The sequence below is a fragment of the Suillus paluster genome (genome assembly GCF_016628075.1).
Source record: "Suillus paluster strain FC165 chromosome Unknown EDB91scaffold_15, whole genome shotgun sequence".
NCBI classification, from domain to species: Eukaryota; Fungi; Basidiomycota; class Agaricomycetes; order Boletales; family Suillaceae; genus Suillus; species Suillus paluster.
Genome location: NW_024537575.1, coordinates 284,478 through 308,946, shown reverse-complemented (window position 1 = coordinate 308,946; position 24,469 = coordinate 284,478). Strand labels below are relative to the sequence as shown.

General features: G+C 47.7%; 8 protein-coding genes across 8 annotated transcripts; 6 read left to right on the top strand and 2 right to left on the bottom strand.

Moving 5' to 3' along the window:
- Positions 1 to 2,193: 2,193 nt before the first annotated feature.
- On the top strand, positions 2,194 to 3,794 carry EDB91DRAFT_1246521 (uncharacterized protein; the record flags this gene model as incomplete). Its single annotated transcript, XM_041322669.1, has 2 exons — positions 2,194 to 2,493; positions 2,544 to 3,794. 2 exons carry the CDS (start codon positions 2,194 to 2,196, stop codon positions 3,792 to 3,794), a joined length of 1,551 nt encoding a protein of 516 aa, XP_041179156.1.
- A 1,045-nt stretch (positions 3,795 to 4,839) lies between these two features.
- On the bottom strand, positions 4,840 to 6,689 carry EDB91DRAFT_1246520 (uncharacterized protein; the record flags this gene model as incomplete). The annotated part of the gene is made up of 5 exons (XM_041322668.1): positions 4,840 to 5,142; positions 5,201 to 6,286; positions 6,342 to 6,354; positions 6,428 to 6,442; positions 6,496 to 6,689. The coding sequence occupies 5 exons, from the start codon at positions 6,687 to 6,689 to the stop codon at positions 4,840 to 4,842; spliced, it is 1,611 nt and encodes a 536-aa protein (XP_041179155.1).
- Positions 6,690 to 9,341: 2,652 nt separating this feature from the next.
- On the top strand, positions 9,342 to 10,340 carry EDB91DRAFT_1122084 (uncharacterized protein). Its single transcript, XM_041318272.1, has 4 exons — positions 9,342 to 9,777; positions 9,830 to 9,953; positions 10,009 to 10,097; positions 10,165 to 10,340. The coding sequence occupies exons 1-3, from the start codon at positions 9,712 to 9,714 to the stop codon at positions 10,065 to 10,067; spliced, it is 249 nt and encodes an 82-aa protein (XP_041179154.1). The 5' UTR covers positions 9,342 to 9,711; the 3' UTR covers positions 10,068 to 10,097; positions 10,165 to 10,340.
- EDB91DRAFT_1335469 (uncharacterized protein) lies at positions 10,341 to 11,850 on the bottom strand (the record flags this gene model as incomplete). The annotated part of the gene is made up of 7 exons (XM_041325497.1): positions 10,341 to 10,625; positions 10,805 to 10,835; positions 10,902 to 11,026; positions 11,161 to 11,267; positions 11,318 to 11,349; positions 11,569 to 11,712; positions 11,775 to 11,850. The coding sequence occupies 7 exons, from the start codon at positions 11,848 to 11,850 to the stop codon at positions 10,526 to 10,528; spliced, it is 615 nt and encodes a 204-aa protein (XP_041179153.1). The 3' UTR covers positions 10,341 to 10,525.
- An 811-nt stretch (positions 11,851 to 12,661) lies between these two features.
- Positions 12,662 to 14,775, top strand: EDB91DRAFT_171449 (uncharacterized protein). The gene is made up of 11 exons (XM_041326307.1): positions 12,662 to 13,110; positions 13,166 to 13,183; positions 13,243 to 13,274; positions 13,321 to 13,398; positions 13,455 to 13,606; positions 13,667 to 13,778; positions 13,838 to 13,875; positions 13,931 to 14,021; positions 14,073 to 14,166; positions 14,221 to 14,391; positions 14,453 to 14,775. Exons 1-11 carry the CDS (start codon positions 12,865 to 12,867, stop codon positions 14,504 to 14,506), a joined length of 1,086 nt encoding a protein of 361 aa, XP_041179152.1. The 5' UTR covers positions 12,662 to 12,864; the 3' UTR covers positions 14,507 to 14,775.
- Positions 14,776 to 17,688: 2,913 nt separating this feature from the next.
- Positions 17,689 to 19,782, top strand: EDB91DRAFT_1122065 (drug/metabolite transporter superfamily). The gene is made up of 11 exons (XM_041318271.1): positions 17,689 to 18,096; positions 18,149 to 18,166; positions 18,215 to 18,246; positions 18,296 to 18,373; positions 18,431 to 18,582; positions 18,638 to 18,761; positions 18,818 to 18,855; positions 18,906 to 18,996; positions 19,049 to 19,139; positions 19,191 to 19,361; positions 19,427 to 19,782. Exons 1-11 carry the CDS (start codon positions 17,875 to 17,877, stop codon positions 19,478 to 19,480), a joined length of 1,071 nt encoding a protein of 356 aa, XP_041179151.1. The 5' UTR covers positions 17,689 to 17,874; the 3' UTR covers positions 19,481 to 19,782.
- Positions 19,783 to 20,454: 672 nt separating this feature from the next.
- Positions 20,455 to 21,653, top strand: EDB91DRAFT_1246517 (uncharacterized protein; the record flags this gene model as incomplete). The annotated part of the gene is made up of 8 exons (XM_041322667.1): positions 20,455 to 20,525; positions 20,584 to 20,735; positions 20,789 to 20,915; positions 20,972 to 21,009; positions 21,066 to 21,156; positions 21,214 to 21,307; positions 21,429 to 21,533; positions 21,594 to 21,653. The coding sequence occupies 8 exons, from the start codon at positions 20,455 to 20,457 to the stop codon at positions 21,651 to 21,653; spliced, it is 738 nt and encodes a 245-aa protein (XP_041179150.1).
- Positions 21,654 to 22,460: 807 nt separating this feature from the next.
- Positions 22,461 to 24,184, top strand: EDB91DRAFT_1050229 (uncharacterized protein; the record flags this gene model as incomplete). The annotated part of the gene is made up of 10 exons (XM_041313520.1): positions 22,461 to 22,670; positions 22,782 to 22,838; positions 22,900 to 22,964; positions 23,025 to 23,176; positions 23,234 to 23,363; positions 23,412 to 23,449; positions 23,499 to 23,589; positions 23,637 to 23,730; positions 23,781 to 23,951; positions 24,002 to 24,184. The coding sequence occupies 10 exons, from the start codon at positions 22,461 to 22,463 to the stop codon at positions 24,182 to 24,184; spliced, it is 1,191 nt and encodes a 396-aa protein (XP_041179149.1).
- Positions 24,185 to 24,469: the final 285 nt, after the last annotated feature.

Genomic DNA, 24,469 nt, shown 5'->3' with positions numbered 1-24,469 from the left:
GATGAACTTGATTTGCCATCACTCCCATGTCTCATTCATTTGTTTTTATACAGCCAGATTCATGCTGACGACAATCATTCTTCCGCCGAATGCCCCCCTTCATGACTGTCCATCTTTTATAGGGATGCATCAAGATTTTCCATTCCAGCTTCTGCTACTTTCATCGACACTGAGCGATCCAAGCAGGAATCACCAGCATGCGACACAAGCATATTCGTGCTGTGCCCCTCATGGTGCAATGGACCAGGCTGTTATGATTGTGCCCTTCAGTCAACATTAATGACAAGCAGGATGGCATGCTCAGCATGGATGTTGTTCGGATATTTTGCTTTTTATCTTTCACTTTCACTAATGGTCACACATATCCGTGTGCCCTCATTCAATGGTTGCCATCGGATTGTGGAGGAGCGAGACGAGCTCACAGGCATGTGGATGGTGGCGCCGTCCCTCAATGAGGATGGCTCTTGTGACTTGTCGATTACCCATATTGACAGTATTATCCGTGGTGCTCACCTACTCCCAATATTTGGCACTCAGTTTGTGCCTCAGGGCCTTCAATTCCATGATTCTCTAGATGCCTACCGAGGATTCTACATAAATCATTTTATTGACCATCATGCTTTCGAGCTGGTGTCTTAATATATTTCTTACTCATAGAATGCTTGGAATTTAACGTTGTCTTGAAATTACTTTTTGGCTCTTAAGTTATCTGAGTGTCTTTGTCAACTTGGTGCTAAGACACTTAAGTTGCGTTCCAAGTCAAAACAAGAACTTGCAAGAACTTGGATGTCTTAGTGGACTTGGGTGCCAAACCAAGTAGAATAAGTTCTGAATAAGTTAAATTAAGAGGCATGTAATTTTACTGATGTACTACTATGGTACTCAGGCTACTCAAATTTTCAAGTTGTACTGTAGAACTGTGAGTGACTAGAGATGGTGTATACTTTGCACCACTATTTGCTGTGATTGTGGTGCATCAGTAAATTCACACATTGCTTATTTCAACTATTTGGCACTTGTCACTGCTTTTGTCACTTATCAATAATGGGATCTACTTGTTTTTCTTGAACTAGCCACCCCAGCCCACCACCCTCCACTTGAGTGTTTCAAATTGCTAATAACCTATCAAATACATGTTGATAATGATAGAATATAGTCTTCTCAAGTGTAGCTGCCTAGGGAAAGCATTTAAGTCAAAATCTTCTTGCTACTGTTTTGGCATTTCCACTTGACTAAACAACCAATGTGGTTGTTTTGATATTGTCAAATGAGCTTCTATAGTCTAACAAATATTTTGGTGTACTCTAGTTGAGGGTGGTGGGCCCAGGTGGCTAGTTGAAGAAAAATAAGTAGATCCCATTATTGATAAGTGACAAAGTAGGGATAAGTGCCAAATAAGTGAACTGTGAAGTCTGTGGCTCACTGTCATGTAAACACAATTTTTGTACTTTCTGTGGAAGAATTTGTGATTTACTGATGTAGGTAACAGTGGTCGCTCCCAAAAATTTAATCTTTCTTTGCCATGGTGGGTGGGTGTTGCAATACGTGCCATCTCGGTGGTAAGCTGACAGGTCAATGCAACTAGAGTGTCACAATTGTGCATTTGGGGGGTTCCATCCAACTAAGTCCAGGTATTCAAAGCTTTCTCATGTGGGATACAATTCTGATAGGTATTGTACAGATTTTAGATCAGACAAAGCTAGCTAAGAATTTATCGTTTTGGGGTCAGTTATCTGATGTAGCTTGTGGCCGGATTGGAATATCTGTGGCATGTACGTTTATATAAGTCACCTTAGCGTCAGAGTTGAATTTCCAAAAACGCGCCGCAAATCCTCGAAAATCACATTACATCATGCTCCCATATCTAGTATTCTAAGTTGACAATTGACCACGTTAAACTTCAGTGAGTTGAACCGCGATAAAGGATGAAAGCTGATTTACTGTGTTTTGTAGCTGCGACTTGCCCCTTGGACGTGCGGTAGCATAGAACAGTTGAGACTGTTAGCGGTGGGTCACATAGTACAACTCAGATACTCCGCTACTCCGATCGTCCACAGTACTCTTTTTCCTGTGGATTGCCCACATCCACTTCAACTTAAAACCCCCTCACAAGTGAAGTACTCCTTTAAATTCACTGTACCCCCCGTACTCCTAATGGCTTCAGCAATGCCCCTTTTAACTGCCAATAGTACAATGCCTCGCGCCCTCTTAGTGTCTGAAATTTTCTCGCACATCATAAGTTATGTCGGCACACACCAAATCTCCACACTCTTCATCTCCGAGATACCAGTTCACAGACGTGATCCTACCACGCTTTCCAGGAGGACCTTGTCAGCCCTTGCATTAACGTGTCGCGCGTTCACGGAGCAAGCATTGGATGCTCTCTGGGAAACGATGATGCACCTTACGCCCCTCCTGCGATGTGCTGGGATTATGCTGCCGATGCCACGCGAGGGACATGTTAGGGAAGAACTCCAGGAAGACCACTGCATCGTCAGTTCTTTTTTTCAGGAGAAATACACATATATTTACTGATGGCACAGATCCCAACAGAGTCTCAGCTGGCCATCATTAACCGCTATGCACATCGTATCCGGTTTTTAACCATGACCTATGCCAGTTGGCAGACTCATGTCGAATTTTTTTTGCAAACCCTTGTCTGCTCTTCCAAGGTCCTGCTGCCAAACTTACGAAGCTTATTTGTCGATTGTAATCATTTCTGCCATCTGGTCCCCCCCTTGCTTGGCCCGCGTCTGCGGCATCTTACCATCAACATTAAATACCACGAAAAAGATGAGCACTACAAAGGTGATGAGGATGTTTTGCCTGTATTTGACATGGTCATACGGTCATTACCCTCCTCTTGTCCGTCACTTGAAAGCTTCAAGGTTTACGCCAACTACTCACTTGGCCCATGGGATGTGCCAACATTCGCTCTGCCACTGTCGCATGCTATCCAAAACTTGCACAACCTGCATAGCGTCGTCACTCCGGCCATCACCAAGGACGCCATGATTCATCTTGGTAGTCTCTCATCTCTTACCAGCTTCCAGACACATCTCCCCACCGGCAGTGATCTCGAAGATATTTTTGGCTCATCCCGCGGCCCCTTTCTCTTCGAGAACCATGAAAGTGTTGATTGGGTGATCAAAGAATGGCGAGACACCGAAGTCTTCACACGTCTATGGCCTCATAAACTCACCACAATGACACTTCGATCCGACAAGATCACGCTCGGTGGAGGAGGCCCGCTGCAGGTACTTTTCGACTCGCTCCATACACGCGAGGCTTTCAGGCACCTGCAGCGCATACACTTACTCGATTCCTTTCACTGCAAACGCACATCCGCAGACACAGCCATCACAATTGAAACCATACGGCCGCTCTTCTACCTCAGTCACCTTCAGGTCGTGGAACTCAACACGAAATCCCGTATTGACATCGACAACGATGACCTCGTGGAAATGGCAGAAGCCTGGCCTTGTCTTGAGGTGTTGTCCCTGAACAAGGATCGTGGGTGCAGTGCTCTAAACCCAGTCACATTGCTCGGGTTCGTCAATTTCGTCGATCTGTGTCCTCGCTTGAAGAAACTCTGGATTACTATTACATGGGCTGATGCGCACGAAGACGTTGAAGATATGGAGAGCTTACTCGACCTCGAGGGCCGACGTGACTCGGATTTAGAATATCTTAAGTTGGACTGGGCCGGTGAGGAGAAATACGAAGCTTGGAACTGGACCTCGGAGGTGGCCGTGCTTTTAGAAAAGCTTTTCCCTCGGGTGGTCTTTGGGTAGCTTAGAAGAGAAAGCAAGGACCGGCACTTCTATTACCTATATATGTTAATCGATTGGTCGCGGACGCACTCCAAGTTGTCGTGATACTTGATACTAGAAAAAAGTTTTTTAGCCCTTCGTCAAGCTATGATAGACTCTCCATTCTTAACATTCCCTTTTCGTACATGTACGCCATTTCTGTTCCTACGCTACCTATGAGCTGTCAAATATCGCTGCGAAGAGTCAAGCTGTAAGATTCAGCTTGTTCTCACTGCCTTGGTGAATGCGTTTGTGCGTTTGATCCGTCGAATCGCAAATAGATCGCCAATGCAAAGAGACTTGTGCGCGCTGAGACAAAGTCGTCGATCAGATCTCTCCGAGATCGTACATGTCACAAACCATTTTGATCCCGATCAACACGTGGCAAAACACTAAGACTGACTTGACTAGATTGTCGACTCAACGCTGTCCGAGGCTCGCACTCCAGTCAAGACCACGAAATCCACTGCACGTGAAATAGGTAGTCATACTGTTTGTGTAGATAGTTAATGTGTGCGAGTACGAGTACGAGAGATGACAGATGAGCAAGATTAGGAAGATGCCAGCCTGCATAATAGTACAGATTTCCGGCTTTTAGAATGTACGAAGGCTGCTATACTCTATGCGGTGAGGGGGCGTAGGGAACAACCCAAGGGAGGAATGGGAAGCAGCCGTATAGTGCCAGACACAAAGGAAAGTAAAATGAGAACCGGTCAACGAACGAATCTGAGAAGCGATGGGCGTCGACCTGGGATATGTTGTAGGCCGGTAAAAGGAGAACCACATGTAAGAGCACAATAGATGGTAAGCAGAGTGGAGAAGGCGAGAGACGGGATATAGAACAATAGTGGACCAATATATATAATTTTTACTTTTGCGCCATGTGTCGGGGAGACTGAGGTCGCCCCAGCAGTGGGGAGGGGGTAACCGACAGCCAGGAGGGATATGGAAGGTCTAAAAAATACATCCAGTCTACATTCGAAGTGTCGTCCTGTCGGACTGCTGCATCTCGAGCGAGCGTCGATCTTCAGTGTTGGGCAACAAGAACAGCTTCGGCAGCGACTCCGTGATAGCCTATCTGCACTTGTGCTTGTAGAGCCTGCTGCTGGCGCAAATACTGCTGCTGTGCGGACGAGTAAAGCATCTGCTGCTGATATTGCTGAGCATATGTCGGTGTCGAGTGTCCGCTCACTGGCGTCGAGTGGCCACTCGCCACTGGTGTTGAATGCCGCGAGCTTGCGGCACTACTCCGTCCGTGGGCGTGTTGCAGGCATTCGTGCTGTCCACTAGCCAGAAGAGCCAAGCCAATTGCACCATGGTCACCCGAGTGCTGGTAGTGATAACGCAAACCGTTCATAGTTCTTGTATCGGCGCTGGCAATCACTGACACCACAAGCAAAGGGCCGCAGCCTGCGTTCTGCCTCCCGTTCGACTTCGCGCATCTCACCCTCTGTGATGCCCTGATCTTCCTGCCCAGCAGCCTCACGAGCGGAGCGCTTGCTAGCCAGCAGCGCTTGTACTTGCTCGAGGTCTTTGGGTGGTGCAAAGTTACAGCTGCCGTGGGTCATGTGATATTTGAGCCCATTAGCTTGCTTGTAGCTCTTGTTACAATTTGGCTTAGGGCAGCGGAAGGGCTTCGATAGTAGTAATGATGATGCAGGGCGAGAGAGCGTGGTACTAGCACGCTGATTGGCTTGTTGTGATGTGAAAGCTTTAGAAGAAGCAAGGGAATCCGAGGACGCCGACGAATTAGGCGCAGCCGCGGAGGGCGCGGGGTGGCGCGAGGCGCTTGCTGGTGACGGAACGCGGGAGGCTGAAGGGGTGTTAATGGGAGTATTGCTCGTGGAGAATACTACGGCTGGAGGAAGACAACCGTAGGGACTACCCAGCTCACTGACAGGTGAGACAGGTGAATGAACATCATCGCTCGCGGGTGGGGAAGGAACAGTGCCAGGCATTGAGGATGAATAGTCGGAGTAGCCCGCGTAACCATTAAATGCATCGGGGGCATTTGCCACATTTGGGAGACCGTTCCGGGATGGTGGGAATGCAGAGCCGTGAATGGAGCGGGAGGGGAGGACCGTTGTCGTATCAAATGCCGACACGGGAAGATGCGGAGAGGTAGGCTTCGACTGACCAAAGTGGTTAAACGAATGAGTAGGGTGTGACGACAGTGGGGTGGTAAGAGGAGTGTCAGGGGGAGATGGCGCGTTTGAGGAAGGTGTGCTACCCTGATCAACGTCAAGTTCCATGTCATCAGGGTCGAAGCCACCTTGATTGTAACATGTAGGGTGCTGATGAAGTTCGGAGAAATAGGAAGCAGTTGCATCGCGAATAGATTGGGGTAGAGGAGGAACGACTGGGAACTGAGGGTGACCAAATTGGTCAAGTACGACAACGTGAACCTCCTCGAAATGCTGTAGCAGAGCATGCAGGTCATCTAACTGTAAACCACAACATGTGTAGTTGCGGCACTGCCAGAATAGAACTATGAGAGGTTGACACGAAGTACGGAGGCCACGAACTTACCAATTCGTCCTCCCTGTCGAACGCACCGAGAGCGTTAAGAATTGAACCACGGTCACTTTCGATTGAAGATGACTAATTTGGCACACTTGAATTCATAAGGACTACATAGATGATATCAGCACATAGACAACAAGAAATTAAAGTATGAACTGACTCTAATGGACCCAGAAGTTGACCAGGTGAACAACCGGGATAGAAACGGCTGCCGAATGAACCAGCACGCCATGATATCGGAGAACCTAGAAAGTAAGGCCTAGTATTGTTTGTACCGGTGAATGAACCTGATGCCATGTGGAAATCAGGATGGTTAGGAGACTGGAAAGCGATAGGTTGAGATGTAGCGGCCATAGCTACAAGATAGAAGATGGATTGATGTACAGATTGGGGTAGCCTACAGAAGTATATTATAGAGGATGAACTCGTGAAATAGAAGTACTTGATAGTAAACTGACAAGTTATTTGTTGTGGAGGAAGGGAGGGGGTGCTATCGGCCAACTATCGGTCATACCTAAGCCTATTTAGCTTGAATTCGTTACTGTACTACTCATCCACAAATTACATAAACCAATTTCCTTTTTAGTTCGATCAATCAGAATCTCGGCATTTCGGCACAAAAACACTGCCACCCGGCTCCTTTACCGCTACCGTAGCCAATTACTGCCGACTCTGCCGCAGCAACCCTGCCAGGCCCTGCCTCAAGCCCGCTTTTTCGTTTAACCCGTATCCGCTATTCAACTCTGTAATGCGTCCAACGATTCATATATTCTCCACCGCAGTCGTTTCAGATTATAGTGCACATGACATATTACCATCAAGGAACATGGCTGCTTCAACTCTCGCGAGTCGTACCACAGTAATTCGATCATGACAATCATTGGCGACTCCCATCAAGACGTCCATGGCTACGTCCCCGCGCCATTATTACCAACACAAAACCTGCGTTGGTTGAGTTACTACCTGTTACTACTGGCTACACGAGGCCTTGAGTGGAGTCCCGTGACCACTTCGATTATGTCTGAACCTCAAATGTTGGAATAGTAGTATGTAGTCTTACTCGATTCAGTGCCGCCAGGTTCTCGACTCCCAAGATTCAGCTACCAGTGTCCGCGCCCTTTTCGTGCCTCTGAACTCAGATTCTGAGAATCCGTCCTCGAAGGGCCGAACGGTTCCAGAGCGGCACATTCACGTTATACATGTATCTCCGTCTCCCCCAAAGTCTAATCTGTTTTCCGCAGTGCGCACCAAAAATTCCTACTAAATACTTGTGGGCGCACGTCATAAATATTGCCAACCTTTTTTGGCACCCACCAATGACACGACTTCTATATATCTTGCCCTCATCAGCATTCATTATCGTTCTCTATAGGGACGCGGAACCCAACGACTTGGACTCGGAGGTCCCTCAGCTTTTGATACGGCGATCTCTATCTTCGAAGCTTCAACCCTTGCTATGCCATTAGTATGCACGTGCATCCCTACTCGCATCCAACTTGGGACAAAACTCTGTGAAGCCACACCAATGAGTGACTGTACAAGGCACAGCGCCAGAACCATCATGACCTCAACCAAGACCTCTCTTGACAGAAAAGGTTACGGGGTAGCTACTACATAGTAACATACCGAACGGCGTTTTCACCTCAGGTCGAGGGCTTCTCGGTCGCGAACCTTGACCCTTGCAAAGCCGTGATTCTACTACGGTCGTAAAGGCCTACGCAAGGTACCTGGACACAATTTATGTCTACATCATATCTTTATCTTTACTTGGTTGTATGATGCGCCCTCTGTCGATAAAGAGGGCAGACCATGCGTTCAGCCAGGGCCAGAGTGTTTGTGAAGCATTGGTATTCTCGTACAACATGCAACATCATGTCGTACGCATACACTACCATCTCGTAAGTAATCCCTTCTATCTACCTAAGCTACACCAATTTTGCGTTGGTCCTTGAAGCAAGTTTGTCACCAGAAATGCAGCGGATCATACACGGATCTCGTTATGAACCAACCGTAAGGATCGCCACAGTCTATTTCCTCTGCGGTACCGACGAGAGTGGGGTTTTGAAGGTATCTGAATATACTGGTATAGTGAAATTCATGGTCATGATGTCCATGTGTCCACGGGGCGCTGATTGTGAGTTGACCGTCCACCAACTCTCAAGGAATTTATCTCCATTTCCATCAGTGTAATTTCAAATCTAGAACCGTATTCGATTTCGAAGCGATCCGCTCTAACTGAGCGGACACTGACCCACCAGAATGGCTCACTGATCTGGGCTATTGGCGTGCCTTCGCTGTCTGCCTCGCGTTTACTAATACTATTTTCGGTTGCGGCTGCGGGGCATGTCACACCGTCCTGAGGGATCGCTGTGTCGAAAGCTCGTCATCACGCATCTTTTGCTTCCAGATCTGAGAAAAGTCACTGCTCTCGGAAGCATGTATTACCTGGTATAGAAAGCTCTGAGAAGTCACATCAAGCAGGCGACGGTGAGATTTTGAAGCTTGGGAAGGTCTCAGGCCTTGGTGTGATAAGCAGGGACAATGTCCCGACGGACACGCGTAAACCTGGCTTCCAACGGTATTTCCCATCCTCGCCGTTCCTTGCCAGTCGACTATCAACCATGCGTAGCACTCACCCAAGCCAAGAGAATGCCCTGGTAGAGATGACAAGTCTAGATACTATCCACGTATCGTACGACAGTGATGTATGGAACGTAGCTAGCTGTCGTGATTGTCTCGGGCACGCCCCAATTCTAATAGCACTGGTTCGACTGGATACACACGGCACCACACAAGTACCTCGTGAGATCGAAGGCATTCTTACGTCGCTCTTGATAGCCCTCGGTTCAAACGTACGACTGAAATCTGGCATCTAAAACAATAAACTTGAATGAAGAGCCTACTTTGGCTGGATGGATCCGTTATTGAGGAAACGGTGTCATCATTTGTGGACAAGTTTGGGTAAAGCGGTCCAAGATACCCAAGCATCGAACACCAAGGCCCCGCCTTCGAGATCAAGCGTCTGATGTCCACAGATCTGAACCGGCTTTGTCCGGTTAAATTGCGCCACTCCGAGGTGTCGATGCCTCCCGCTCAGCCATGCTCAGCCTCAGCCTCCGGTGACTTACTGCACTCTACGCCGGTGCTCCACTCCCTCACTGCCATTGCCTTGCGCAGCCCAAAAACATATTCACAGCAACTCCGCCTCACTCCACTCTATTCAACCGTAAGCTTAAAGATACTGTAATAATTTTAGTATTTCGGAATGCATCAGCATGGATGACGGATCATGTGTATAAATGCATATGGTCCTTCCTCCGGGACTATACTGTAGAGGGCATTCCGGGGTGCCAAGCAGTTTATTTAATCTCGATCCATGTTTAGACTTTGCCTCGTGCTCAGATCACTTTTGCCACCAAGGTGCTGCAAAGCCAGCCCCGAGGCAAGTCTCAGTATTCATCCACCCTGAGCACAAAACTTCGAATTCCTTGCAGTTGAGCCTGATAGGAGCTTGCGCGGCGTGTGTCCTCGCTCAGCGGAGATACATGCATCATTTCTTGCTCGTGATCTTCTTTGCTCCCCACGTTATCGATGTTCCATCACGCTATCTATCGATTGGTATGTGATCATCTACTGCGCGAGACTTCGACGGTGATGGCTCCTTGTTCCCTAGACGGTGAGCCACACCGTTCACTTCGTTCCTCTCGGAGCTGTGGGACTGCTATTTCGTAGCCCCCGATACTTGCTTTTGATCCAAAGAGAGTAAGAGGCTCTCTGGCTACTCCGTGCTCCACGCATTCTGATTCCTGCAATTCTCCCCTACGGATAGCCCTACGATAGCATGATCTTTGACGCCCATAATTGCTTCTTTGTTTCCCCTAAAGGATCTGTTGCGCCTTCATCGGGGGATCCCACTCTATCGGGCAAACCTTCCACTCACAATTATAGATCGTTCGCTCATGTGACTTAAATACCACACATCATTCAGACTTCTCCGTTGTGCCACATCAAGTACACTCAGAGTCCGACAGCACGCAACACCCGCCCACCCACAGGTAACATGTCACTGATCCTGATGTTAAGTGACATGGGTTCTGTTTTCGACCGTTTCTGATATCGGAAAATTGTTTCGTCGCACCTTCCTATAACCATCAAGCTTGGTGCCCCACGATAACAACCTGCGAGTTATCTTATCTAAGCGCAAGGCGTGTTTCATCCCAAGTGTTGTACCCCAACAACCGCCTACACCGTACGAATCGCTGTTTCACCCTGGAGGTGTGAGACGCGCCCCTTCATATTGTATCAAGTAGCTAAGGAACTTCCGTCATGGTCTCACAGACTTGTATACATTCTTGTTGTAATCACATCCCTTCGGACACGGAATGCCAGCCTAGAAGATTGCTCTCGGTATGTCAGTTTCCCCACATCCCTGACCCTGCGATCATCGCATTAGGACTCCGCGGACTTACTGATTCGTCCGCGCTTGTGGCACGTTTCTAGCTGTCGTGGACTTGAAGATTTTGATTCTGAACTTGGACGTCCTCGATGATCGGGGGGCGGACTTACTTTGATGTGACTTCCAGTCACCAGTGACTCGTCCTGTAGAGTCGAACTTAACCTCATCCGAGTTGTGCATCACGTGATATGAGTCCGTCATGGAGCGCCGTAAGTGGCGATTGATCAAGCTACACCTACATAGTCCAAGTTCGAACTTTGATAGTAGTATGCCCGCCGTGCTTACTCCCCATTTGTGTATAGAATATAGTCGGACCGATCGAATTGAAATACAAAATCGCATCCCCCACTTTACGTCCCATAGAATAACCTCCCCGTAGTTGGACAGCAACCCTTTCGTGGATACTCGGCGCTCCGTCCCGTTCTGTCATTATTATTATCATTACCCCGCTCTCCAAGCGCAACACTGGATACATGCTAACGACACGCAGCAGAGTTGAGCAGGCATACATAATTCATGCTCGCACGTGAGCCTTCTTCCAGAAGAATGCTTCGTATTCTGATCGATTTGCAGATCACTTATGTAAGAGTGCTTTTAGCCTAACTGGGACCCAGGGACCAATGACCAAAGATCAATATTCAATCATCCTGCATCCCCTTTGGATCATCCTCTATCGTGTCCTTCGCGGCAAGCCTAATCGACTCAAACGACCGTATAGACGGTATAGTTGACCGCTGTGGTCGTGCTGTTCATTCACACTGACACGTTTAGTCTCACCTTCACTGCCATAAAATTGATGACATTTTATGCGCGATTTACATCTCAAACGGGCCTTACTCGGGAACGCGCGAGAGCGACTACCTCCACTACGACGAGATCCAGACAATGGATCATCCCGCTCGAGCTCGAGCTCAAGTCTGGCTACACCTTCACGCGCCTTTCCCCCAACATTTGCCAATCAAGCCTGACTTTCTCCGTCTTACGTCTTTGGAACCATGGGCTCCATTGGTACTTGACATCCAGATCATAATGCCGCCAAACTGCCGTGCGGCGGGACATCGATCCATGTCCGCGCGTGTCATCTAAGAAGAACGTGGGGCACAAAAGAGACTGATCGTTAATAGACGTCTGGAACAAGTTCTATTTATGTAAGAAGCCTTAACTGCGTCAATTTGATTTTTATCGTCATAATTAGAGGGCATCGCAGGCATCGTTGTGTTCTAGGTTCGTACAACAACGCACATCAGAGAGATCCTGAGGCAGAATTATACGGTGCGGTCTCTAAACTGTCTCTTCCTGCATAGTCTACTTACCCGACTTAATTAATGAATTAGTTTCCCAGCTGCCCCTCTCCAAAATGTTAAAACGCTGTCGCACATATGCATCAGAAGCTGGGCTAGGGAATCAACGCTTGTCTCATATCAGTATGGAAGATATTTGGGAGTTTCGCGAATCAACTCAAGTTAGCAGTAAATCGAAGAACGCAGAATCTCGTGCACGCAGCATACTAGCTGTATCTGACCTACCGGTAAATATCATTTGCCTAGAATCTTACTATGCGTGGGGTGAAGAGTATATTCGACAGTCACCAACAGATCAAGTCTAAGTATGCACAAAATCTAGAGCGTACTTATCACTAGAATGATCGTGGGACGTCGGTATTCCGGACCGCCCAGCCTGTGAAAGCTGTATGTAACAAAGTGTTGGTCTAGCGTCGAAGTTTAATATGCATATTAACCTCCGAATTAGCTCGTGTGTACCACCAGCTGGTGAGATGAGGTGGATCCTGCCTGAAGTCATGCTCTGTTTTTCAAGTTCTGGGTGTCCGAGTAACACTGGCATTTAACAGAATACGGTTCACGCTGATTCGCTGAACGTTGAACGTTCGACGGTTGGTTCCAGACTGCAGTCACCGGATATGATCAGCCACAGTATCGATTCACTTGCGCTTGCCACTTATGTACGTATTATACAGGAGGCGGCATCAAACTTCCCAAATCTCGACCTATCCAGGCATTTGCCAGCTCATTAGGGCAATGGGCTAGTATACCCACGCTGACCTTCGAACGATCTATGCAGCAAACGTCCAACATGAGCAGGATCGACTCCCCACTCATTCACAACATTCATGACGTAGAACACAACTATGGTTCCACACAAACATTCCAAGATGATGGAACAATCGCGAACGACAGACCCAGTATCACTGCCAGCAATGCCGGGCTGTTATTCATCATATCCTCCCAATTTTTCTTCGCATCCATGGACATTTCAGTGAAGATGCTAAACACTTTGGAGCCACCGGTGCATGCGCTTGAGGTTAGCTGTTTCTTTGTCTTTGGTCATCGAATGTGGAGTGAACCCAATATAACAGGTCATTGTAATCAGGATGGTGCGTCAGGGAATTTGGTCTTTTGTCCCCGACTCGAATTGAATACCGATTGTTCGCAGGGCATCACGTTCATAGGCTGCGTGGTATACATGTCTGTCGGTTTTTTTTTGACAACAATCTGAACTGATGACACGAAGGATTGCGATGGGAATCCCTAATCCGATAATCGGGCCCAAAGGTGTTCGGACGATCCTGGTCATTCGTGGCATTACTGGGCGCGTACTTACCTACGTGGATTTGAACGGTTTCTAATTATCCTTCCATGTTCCAGGTTTTTTGGATTAAGTGGCCTGTACTGGTCACTTCAGTATCTGTCTGTCGCAGATGCGACGGTCTTGATTTTTTTAACACCTCTTACGGCAGCGGTTGCTGGTTGCATCTTCCTGAATGAGGGATACTCCATCAAGCAAGCTGTCGCCGGACGTAAGAGTTATGCTCTGCCTTTGGTAATTTATGATTGCTTATGGAGGTTTGAAACCTTAGTTTGCAGTTTACTCGGTGTGGTCCTCATTGCCAGGCCCGCGTTCCTATTTGGCTCCCCAGATGACATCCCTCAAGGACTCTATACCTCTGCGCAAAGGCTGACGGCTGTTGGGTAGGCGCCATTACGTGCGCGCTGCCCCATTAAATTCACAATTGTTCTATTTTCGGTAGGGCGTGTATGATCAGTGTGCTTGGAAATACTGGAGCATGTAAGTATTGTGATTTATTTTCTCATGATAATGACCGCTTTAATGATTTTTACAGATACGTCAATTCGTGCAATTGGGAAGCGTGCTCACCCGATGCATGTAATGACATTCTTTTCGTTGTGGTCCACTATCATAGCATCTTTGGGGTCTGCAAATGCATATCTGCATTTTACGTGTCAATTAATTATTTGTAACAGGATGGTTGTTTTCGATGTTCCTATTGTATATCCTACATCGTGGATGTGGATTTTTCTTCTCTTCATGGTTGGCGTCTTCGGCTTTGTGGCGCAGGTAAGTGTACAAGTGACCCTGTATTTGCCTGGTAGTAATTCATTATGACTTTAGAGTCTTTTCACAATGGGGCTGCAACGAGAAACTGTGTCGCGTGGTATCACTGGAATGTATGCCCAGCTGCTTTTCGTTGTGGTGCTGGAACTCCTGTTTTTCGGAGTTATACCGTCTTTGCTGTCAGTTCTCGGCGCCGCCATCATCATGTCCTCTGCTCTCTATGTCGTCGTGAGTGGTCATCATTCTCGCTTTCTGGTTTCACGACTTCTGTGCTCATTTCGTTTCAAAGATGAGAAAGCAAAAAGCCACCCCAGACAGCGCTGCTGGCAATCCTGCAGCATAAAATCGTGCACGCCTGTCCACTCCGAGCGTTGGTAATTTTCTTGCACTTGCAGTTGTACTCGACGACTGCACGTGACACGGTTACTGTTCCACATTATGTATTGAGTCAGCCATATAGCGTTCGAGACTAAGTGTCTTTCTGAGGTTTTAGGTTTCTTGTTGTCGAACTTATGCGCCATGTACTACCGCTGCCTTCGTGAAAACCAATTATGGAACGGAGGGTTCGTTCCAGCGCAAGCAATTCGCATCGACAACACCCACTTCAGCACTTTCAACCCCACTTTTCCCTGAGCACACGCTCGGCGATTGCGACACCTGGGTACAATGTATCGTGAGGTCAATATGATGGGGTCTGATGTAAAGCAAGCAGTTGTCGTCACAGTCCCCTGCAATTAGGGGACTAATGACAATAATCACTGCTGACTGAACCTCTGAGGCATGCTGACTACAATCCTCGACCCTTCACAGTAAAGGTGAGCCCGTCTCCCTGTACTGAACATCGCCCCTCGAGTATTTTGAGAAACTTCTCCACTTTTTCGATGAGCTGTTCGAGGTGTCGAAGCCATGTGTATATCCTTTTTAGTGCCTTCCACAAGGATGGGAGGGACTCGAAACCGAATATGTCGTCAATTACCAAGAAAGCAGAGGTCCATGCACTCCTGATCACGTCCCACCACTCCTGTTCTGTAGGCGACAACTGTTCAGGTGCGATTCGGAGGAAAATAACAGCTTGTAAAAGGGCATGCGGCCGGTATGAATCGCAGAAATTTGCAATCATGTTAACGCACCGTTCTATATGGCGGTCTATGAACAAACTGGGGTGCCAGTTGGAATCCCTCGCGAGAGTGAAGAGCCGAGATAGCACAAGTCACGGTGATGGTCGAAGAAGCAGTCAAGACCATCATGGGCGGACGTTGCACCCGGTCGCGGACAAACCGCAATCAGGACGGCAGGGGATAATTTGGTCAGGACCACGTCCCGTAGCCTCGTATCGTCAATGGCACCGATTGAAGTCAAGACTTCCCGGGCACTGTGAGCAGCGCAAAGGGCAGCATCACGTAAACGGCGAGGCGCTTATGCTGCACAACGTCACCTGCCGTCTCGTGGTCTGTGGAACTACATAGTCCACCAGCCAGTCAAAGTCTTCTGACGAGCGGGGGTGTCCTTCTCACTTAACCTGATAAGTCCACAACGAGAAAGGATCGAAGAATAAGAATCCGCGAGCGTGAAGTGCAGTGCATTTCGCAGAGCTGCCAATAGAACTGAGGGATCATCTTGTTCGGTTGACCTCGCTCGCTGCTTGCACACGTCCAGGTTCAGCATCGTCTGGGATGAAAGTGGGTAGGGCCGAGCAAGCTCGAACATGCGACAGATGACATCAACGAGGTGTGTTGCCTTTGTCAATATCGCCTCCATCGTATGCCTGGAGTGCCATTTGGAACTGCGCCACAGGAGTCTCCGTGAGTTGAGGCAGAGCATGACTACATAATCTCTTATGTTGGACAACACCTAACAACAAAATGGTCAATATCTGGGGCATACGTAAGAAAACATAACTCACCATGCACAGACGTCACGAGCCGCTGGAAATACCTGGAGGCTGGTTTGAACATCAGCCTGAAATGTGTTTCAGACTGGAAACAACCACTAGAACTCACAAAAAGATCGTACTGTCGATGGGCAACACGCGCAAAATCGCCGATATCGACCGGGGTCTGAAATGGACATACTCATTTTGATGTCCCTGCCAGATGAAACAGCAGAAACCCGTCCAAGATAACACCACCGATAGCATAAAATCCTGAACCCCTGCCCACTCTAGGGCCACTTATCTTGAACTTCGAGATATACTGCGGCGTGTGACACCGTTAGGACGCCCGTCTGTACCTTTGCTGATCTTTGTTGTGTCATATATTCTCTTTGCTACATATATGGATGTCAAGGTGTCGGTGATATCATCTAGTAGTCTCATTGAGAACGCACGGATCTGGAAAATCCGGCACCGTCCATCTGGGTTCATGGTGGACGCATGAGCGCGAACCACCAACCGCATTATACTCCACCGTTAGTACGACAACCTTCACAATATACGTCCACGTTATCACCTCTCGGATTGAGAAAAGTCCTCAACTTGTAGATCGTTCTCATCTGATAGACAACAGATGATAACGTAGTATATGTTGTGCTCGTACTCACCGAATACGAGACTACTAGCCAGTGAGTGAAATGTGGTATAAACCCATGCTCGATATCCATCCATGATTAAAGGTCGCTCCTCGCAGGACAGTAAGCCCTTGTTTTTGATGCCTGCACAGACCTGCGAGACTTTCTCTATGTCTGTGAGGACATGTTTTCGCACAGAACGAAACCATGTGCCATACTATATAGTATTGGTGAATCTTGAGAATGTGAATGGGTATCCAACACACACCTCCAGTCACTCGTCTGTGTTTTGTGGAGTCGAATCCGACGGCGAAGGGAGGAGAACAGCACATACTGGTTGGGGAATCACATTGTGGTCACTGTCACATGATATGATGTACGTTAAGATGGACTGACGTCTCTGTAACTGTAACCCTAAGAAAGGCGCTTACTGAGTACGGGGAGTGCGAACCCTCTGGAGTAGAGGTAATATGTTCATCGAGATAAATGCCGGTCCGATCATGATAGCGGGCACGATGTACTGGGAAGGTTTGGTGCGGGTCCTCCGTGAGGGTGCAGGAGGTCCTGGCGCAGTGGCTGGAGTCCTGGCTTGTCGCAGTTCTACCTTCTGATTCTGAACGATCGCATCTGTGGCAACGGCGTGGAGTCTGGACCATCCATGTAGTGAGATTCAAGTATCGGCTCTCATAGCAAGGTTCCGTTCGCCCTCGTCAGCGTCATCTTTCCGTTGCATCAGGAGTTCGAGAAGTACTGGGTTGACTTCCAGCAAAGCAAAGTCCTTGGTCCCACTCGAGTTCACTCGATCGATCGAGATTTCAGGCCCTCGCAGAGTACTGCACTGAACATTCTTCTTCACTGGGTGAGGCAGACTCCTTACCACGGCCACACTTACGACGTTCGTAGAGGTTGGAGATACAGCACTAAATTTGTTATCGTCGAGTGGTACAACATTAATCATGACGGAGGTTAAATCGACTAACGCTGAAGGTTAGCGGGGTTTAAATATTCACCTTAACGTCTTGGTGTTGTCCCGATCTGAGTGACTTGAGGCTTGAGCCCTCCATCTCGTTGAACTATAACCGTTCTGGGACAACCGGGCACAGCCTGTACCTGGACGGCTGGTTCAACGAGACTAAGGCCGTGCTACTGTGGCCCTGTATTTAAACCCACCACGACGCTCCAAACAGTACTACAAGCGGCCCGAAGATGAGCAATAGCAAGTCTCCCCTCATTGACCGCACGACCCAACCCACTTTCTTACGCCAATACAATGGTTCAATACCGATTAATAGTCGACCCAGTGTCCCAGGCATCGCCGCCAGCAACGTTGGGATGCTATTCATCATATCCGCCCAGTTCACCACTGCTTGTATGTATATTTCGGTGAAGTTACTAAACACATTGGAGCCTTCAGTGCACACGCTTGAGGTTAGCAGTTTCTTTATCTTTGGTACCAAATAAAGTAAACACAGTATGACAGATTATCACAATCAGGATGGTATGTAACATAGCTTCTGGAATCAAGTTGAATATCAATTTGTCCCAGGTCGTCACATTCATATGCTGCGTGATATACATGTATGTTTACTGCTTGTGCAGACGGCGACTTATAGCTAGTGACACATAGGATTATCATGAGGATCCCTAATCCTATAATTGGCCCTAAAGGTGTTCGAACATTACTAGTCATTCGTGGGATCACTGGGTGCGTACTGATCCACGAGCAGGACCTCCGTTTTCCAATGATCTTTTCATGGTCAAGGTTTTTCGGACTATGTGGCGTGTACTGGTCGCTTGTATATCTGTCTGTCGCAGATGCGACTGTCCTAATATTTTTAACACCTCTTACAACAGCGGTAGCTGGATGCATCCTGCTGAAGGAGAGCTACTCCACCAATCAAGCTGTCGCGGCTGGTGAGGTTATGATTTGAGTTCTGTTGTCTATGACTGCTTATGCAGCTGTCCCTAGTTTGTAGTTTGCTTGGTGTAATCTTCATAGCCCGGCCTACATTTATATTTAGCTCTGCGCCTGCTATCCCTGACGGTCATCACTTGCTGAAAGGAACACCAGTGCAAAGGCTGGTGGGTGTTAGGTGAGCACCGTTATTTACACGCTACCCCACTCAATTCACCAGTCTGTGTTCGGTAGTGCATGCATGATCAGTGTGCTCGGAAATACTGGAGCATGTACGCATTTTAACTCCCCGTGGTACTGACGTTCTAATCGTTTCTTACAGATACATCTATGCGTGGAATCGGGAAGCGCGCTCACCCGATGCATCTCATGATACACTTTTCGTTATGGTGTACCATTTTAGCGTTGTTGGGGTTCGCAAATTCATCCCTGCATTTTGTGTCGATTCATTTTCGCTTCTAACAGGATGTGTGTTCTCAATGTTTCCATTGTGTATCCCACACCATGGGCGTGGATCCTTCTACTCATGGCCAGTATTTTTGGCTTTGCGACGCAGGTGAGTACATTCATGAACCTGCAATTCCCCACCGCTTCATTATGACTCTAGACCCTTTTGACAATGGGACTGCAGCGAGAAACTGTGTCGCGTGGTATCACTGGAATGTATGCCCAGCTGCTTTTCGTTGTGATGCTTGAACTCCTGTTCTTTGGAGTCATACCGTCTTCACTGTCAGTTCTCGGCGCTGCCATCATCATGTCCTCTGGTCTCTATGTTGGCGTGAGTGGCCATCGTTCTCGTTTTCTGTTGCATGATTCCTTTGCTCATTCACATTTTACTACCAGTTGACGAAGCAGGATCCTACCCCAGACAACACCACCGACAATACCACAGTATAGAATCATGAACTCCTGCCCACTCCGAATATTGATGCTTATCTTGGAACTTTCGAAGTGTACTCCGGCAGTTGTACATTCGACACTGCATGTGACATAGTTGGCACCACTGTACTTGTGTGAACCAAATGCATTGAAATGAACACAATAATGCAACTGTTCCACTGTAGCTACAGACTGAAAACTCGCACTACAGACAAATCAATACTGCTGCTACCTACTACTACCGACCGCAAGACTTGGCGCTGGTGTTGTGACTTCAGAGACTCGCCCGAACCTGCCTGCAGTTGAGCTTACAACTAGACATATCGACTGTCATATGGTCTGTATTAGGTCAGCAACAGGAGACTAGCAGTTGAGACCGGGATTCTCCGGCGGCTCCGTAAATTTACATTAGCTAATCGTAAAACTTTCCAGATATCCCAACATAACTTGGAATGTCACGTGCATGTCGCTAATGGCATCGATCGATTAGCAAACTTCAAAGTTGTGCAGTTCTGACCCAGTGATAGCCAGCGACGCGACGAACCTCGGAGATGAGCAATAGCGAGTCTCCTCTTATTTACACCATAGCGCAGAGCTATGACTCGACACAACCCGCTCCAACTTGTCAAGCGAATGGAGCAGTGAACGAGCGACCAAACATCATCGCCAGCAATGCGGGGATGCTATTCATCATATCTTCCCAGTTTTTCTTCGCTTGCATGAATATTTCGGTGAAGATGCTTAAACAACTTGGACCCTCCGGTTCACGCTCTTGAGGTAGCTTTTTCTTGATCTTTATTCCCCAAATGGAATGAATCTCAATATGACAGGTTATTGTAGTCAGGATGGTGTGTCCCAGAGTTTCTATGAACTTGACTCCAGTTGAATATTGATTTTTCTTCAGGGCATTACGCTCATAGGCTGTGTGATATACATGTCTGTCGGTCACTTCTTTAGACAACGACTTACATCTGATGGCACGAAGGATTATCATGAGGATCCCTAATCCAATAGCTGGCCCAAAAGGTGTTCGAACACTACTGGTCATCCGTGGAATTACGGGGTGCGCATTTTTCTACACGTGTGACCTCAAAATCATTGATGATCGTTTCATGGCTCAGGTTTTTCGGATTATGTGGCTTGTATTTGTCGCTTCAATATTTGTCTGTCGCAGATGCGACGATCCTGACTTTCCTAGCACCACTTACAACAGCGGTAGCTGGATGTATCCTCCTGAAAGAAAGCTACTCCGTCAAGCAAGCTGTCGCGGGAGGTGAGAGTTATACTAACTTCTACGGTCTATGACTATTTATGGAGGGGTCCTAGTTTTCAGTTTACTTGGTGTTGTCTTCATCGCTCGCCCCCCATTTCTATTTAGCTCCCTGCCAGCTGCGACCCCTGAACAACACTTTTTGTCAGAATCGACTCCGGCGGGAAGGCTGTTGGGTGTTGGGTGAGCAGTATTGTTCGCATGCCGCTTCACTCGATTCACCATTCTATTTGCGGTAGAGCGTGTATGATCCATGTGCTCGGAGCCACTGGAGCATGTATGTACTGTGATTCACCTTCTCTTGGTAATAAGCGCTTCAATTGTTTTCCACAGATACTTCAATTCGTGCAATTGGAAAGCGCGCTCATCCGATGCATGTGATGACATTCTTTTCGTTATGGTGCACCATCATGGCATCTTTGGGGTTCGCAAATACATTTCTACATTTTACTTGTCTTGTTAATTATCTGCTATGTAACAGGATGGTTGCCTTCAGTATTCCTGTTGTCTATCCGAGATCATGGATATGGACACTTCTTTTGCTCATGGTCGGCGTCTTTGGCTTCGTCGCACAGGTCAGTACACTAGTCGATCTCCATTTTCTCATTGGTGATTCATTACGACTGCAGACTCTTTTGACGATGGGGCTGCAGCGAGAAACCTGCGTCGCGTGGTGTTACTGGAATGTATATCCAGGCACTTTTTGCTGTAGTGCTTGAACGTCTTATCTTCGGAGTTATACCGTCCCTACTGTCAATTATCGGCGCCTCCATCATTATATCCTCCGCTGTCTATGTTGTCGTGAGTGGCTATTGTTCAGGTTATCTGTCGACTTGTACTCATCTGGATTTCACCCACCAGCTGACAAAGCAGGAACCTACCCAAGGCAGCCCTACCGGCAATACCCGCGAGGAGATTTAGTTTTTGTATGACTAGAAGGAGCATCCACATCTACAATCTAGCCAGCACTTAAAATAGGTTGAGTTGAATCACGAAGCGAAGAGTGGTGAAATTGAGGACATACCTACACGTGCATACCACTGCGAGTAGGTAATGATTGTCTGAATCTATTCACCGTCGACGTCTAATTGACGTTCAACAGACCTCGACAAAAAAACCCACCCCTGTCAGGCTGCAGTCTAATTGAAGCATGTGAAACCTGGCATCAGGGCGGAGGCTATTTCCCAGATTGGGACGATTCTCTTCGGCATGTAAATAACAAGAACTTGTTCGGAGCCCCGAGTTGCCGGTCCAGATTCTCGACCAAAATATGTGCTTCTCTTGGCGATTTTGTCTGACAGTTGACGGTATGTCAGACTCTGGTCAACTCTGGGAGGTTCTAATGTTGACATGATTAGTATGCTACAGGTCATGATATCTCGGGGTTGTTCTCCCACCATAACATCACAGATAGTCTCAGGTTTGGCAACATTGGGCAGTGAGAACTTTCTCAATGTCAGCTGGTCTTTATTCTTGTACCGTCGACTAAAATTGTGTGGTTTTCACTCGGCCTATGGTGGATATAGGAATTTGAACACTCAAGATGACCCTCTCTAAAGTTAATATCAACCTCGAACCCACGCATCATTTGTGCCCTAGACTAGCACATTCCGTTCCCCTCGTTGCATCCAGTCAAACGTGACTGTAATGAGCACGACAAATGCCTACATTGCTCTGTCCCAAAGCCCAACGGCAGACGAAGTTCATTGGGATAACATAACGTCTTCTATGCCAGCTCGGAGTCGGATTTTCGGTCCCCAGTCTAGATGGCTTCAGAATTCGCAAATACGATGGCGAGAGACAACATCGCGCACATCTACCTTCGTCGAGACGAACCTGGGGATGCTTTTGATCATACTTGCCCAATTCTTCTTTGTATGCATGAACCTTGGCGTCAAGCAGCTGAACAGCCTCGATGTGCCGATGCACACCCTTGAGGTATGTACACTTGTCTAGACCCCGGGAATTGAGCTTAAAAATCATGTAGCTCATCGCAGTCCGTATGGTTGGTATTGTCATATTTCCTAGCGGATATGAACATTGATCAAGCTATTCGAAACTTATCAGGCCATCACCTTTGTTTGCTGTGTGTTATACATGCACGTTGTTGAAATAACGCGCTGGATACGTCCTTACTTATATATGTTTTGATAGGGTCGTAATGAAGATTCCAGATCCTTTCCTTGGTCCCAAAGGCGTGAGGCTGTTGCTGATGAACAGAGGCCTCTGCGGGTGAGCTCTGACTCGGAGAATATGTAGTCTTGTTGACGCCCTCGCTGACACTGCCTCGAGTTTCTTTGGTCTTTTCGGGATGTATTATTCCCTGCAGTACCTGTCATTAGCAGATGCGACGGTGCTGAGCTTTCTTCTGCCACTGTCAGCAGCAATAGGTGGATACTGTGTTTTAAAGGAGCCTTATTCGAAACGTGAAGCAGTTGCAGCTAGTTAGTGGAATAATCTTCTGATGTCTTTCTGTCACTTATTGACCATCATTGCTCTAGTCGTAAGCTTGCTTGGTGTCATGTTAATTGCTCGACCACCTTTTCTGTTTGGCAATTCTTCCAGTACGAATTTGGGCAGTAGTGATGCGGCTTCTAGAGCTACCCCGACAGACAGGATACGAGCTGTCTGGTAAGTTCCGATTTTCCTCGAAGATTTTTGCTTCAACCTCCTCCACAGCGTCGCTCTTATTGGAATTGTCTTAGGGACTGGTGCCTGTACGTTATGTTTTTCTATGGGAGCTGCTTTATGACCAGTGTATTGCAGTGTTGTCAATGCGTGCGATAGGCAGACGCGCTCATCCGATGCATCTTATGACGTTTTTCTCTGTATGGTGCACAATCGTCGCTTCTTCTGCGTGAGCTCCACTGTCTTGGTTTGTGCTCATCCTCTGATGGAGTGCAGAATGTACTTCATGAATATCCCGATTGTTTACCCTCACAAATGGCAATGGGCTGCCATGCTGATTTTCATCGGACTTTCTGGTTTTTTCGCGCAGGTAGGCTGTTGTTATTGTCCTTGACTTTGGACACTTAGAATTGTGTAAAGACTTTAACTACGATCGGCTATCAACGTGAGACAGCAGCCCGCGGCTCTATGGGACAATATGTACAGCTCTTATTCGCTGGAGTCCTGGAATACGTACTTTTCGGCACTGTTCCTTCGACGCTATCACTCATTGGAGCCGCCATTATCATGGCGTCGGCTATATACGTTATTGTGCGTTGTTTCGTAATCTCTGTGTCGCGGATTTCAAACCTTTCTGCTAGGTCTCAAAAAAGAGCTCGCCGAAGGAACCTGAGGCGATTGGCCTCAGAGAGCCGAACTCCGCTATGGAGGAAGGCCTGTTGTGTACTGAATCGCTAGACAGGACAATCAAACTTGAAGACACGAGCTCAAGCAGTATGACAGAACATGGCGAGAACTTAAAGGAAAAGCCGCCATCTTCGTGAAGTTTGTGTATAGGGCGATTATCAAGCTACTGCTACACAGTTTATAATACACGCTTGGGGATGGTGATAAGTACAATGGTGGCAGCAGCGACGGCGTGTCTCTGACCATCTACAGCTCAGGTATGGTACTGATATGGATGGATATACCTCGACGGCTCAAAGCAAGAATGAAAGAACGAGAAAGAAAGGAACATATACTCGTCAGATCGTAGAGCGAGGGGTCGGGGGAAGGCCCGGGGAAGTTCCCCTTTATTCGAGAGGTCCAGGGAAATCAACAAGCGTAAC

Excerpts from the sequence above, each read along its gene's own strand:
- EDB91DRAFT_1122065 (XM_041318271.1), top strand. The coding sequence starts at position 17,875 with ATGAGCAATAGCAAGTCTCCCCTCATTGACCGCACGACCCAACCCACT. Across the intron at positions 18,247-18,295 it reads ATATGCTGCGTGATATACAT|GATTATCATGAGGATCCCTA; the intron begins GTATGTTTACTG and ends AGTGACACATAG. Across the intron at positions 18,374-18,430 it reads GTCATTCGTGGGATCACTGG|GTTTTTCGGACTATGTGGCG; the intron begins GTGCGTACTGAT and ends TTCATGGTCAAG.
- EDB91DRAFT_1122084 (XM_041318272.1), top strand. The coding sequence starts at position 9,712 with ATGTTTAGACTTTGCCTCGTGCTCAGATCACTTTTGCCACCAAGGTGC. Across the intron at positions 9,778-9,829 it reads GCTGCAAAGCCAGCCCCGAG|TTGAGCCTGATAGGAGCTTG; the intron begins GCAAGTCTCAGT and ends AATTCCTTGCAG. Across the intron at positions 9,954-10,008 it reads ATCACGCTATCTATCGATTG|ACGGTGAGCCACACCGTTCA; the intron begins GTATGTGATCAT and ends CTTGTTCCCTAG.
- EDB91DRAFT_171449 (XM_041326307.1), top strand. The coding sequence starts at position 12,865 with ATGCAGCAAACGTCCAACATGAGCAGGATCGACTCCCCACTCATTCAC. Across the intron at positions 13,399-13,454 it reads GTCATTCGTGGCATTACTGG|GTTTTTTGGATTAAGTGGCC; the intron begins GCGCGTACTTAC and ends TCCATGTTCCAG. Across the intron at positions 14,392-14,452 it reads CCTCTGCTCTCTATGTCGTC|ATGAGAAAGCAAAAAGCCAC; the intron begins GTGAGTGGTCAT and ends TTCGTTTCAAAG.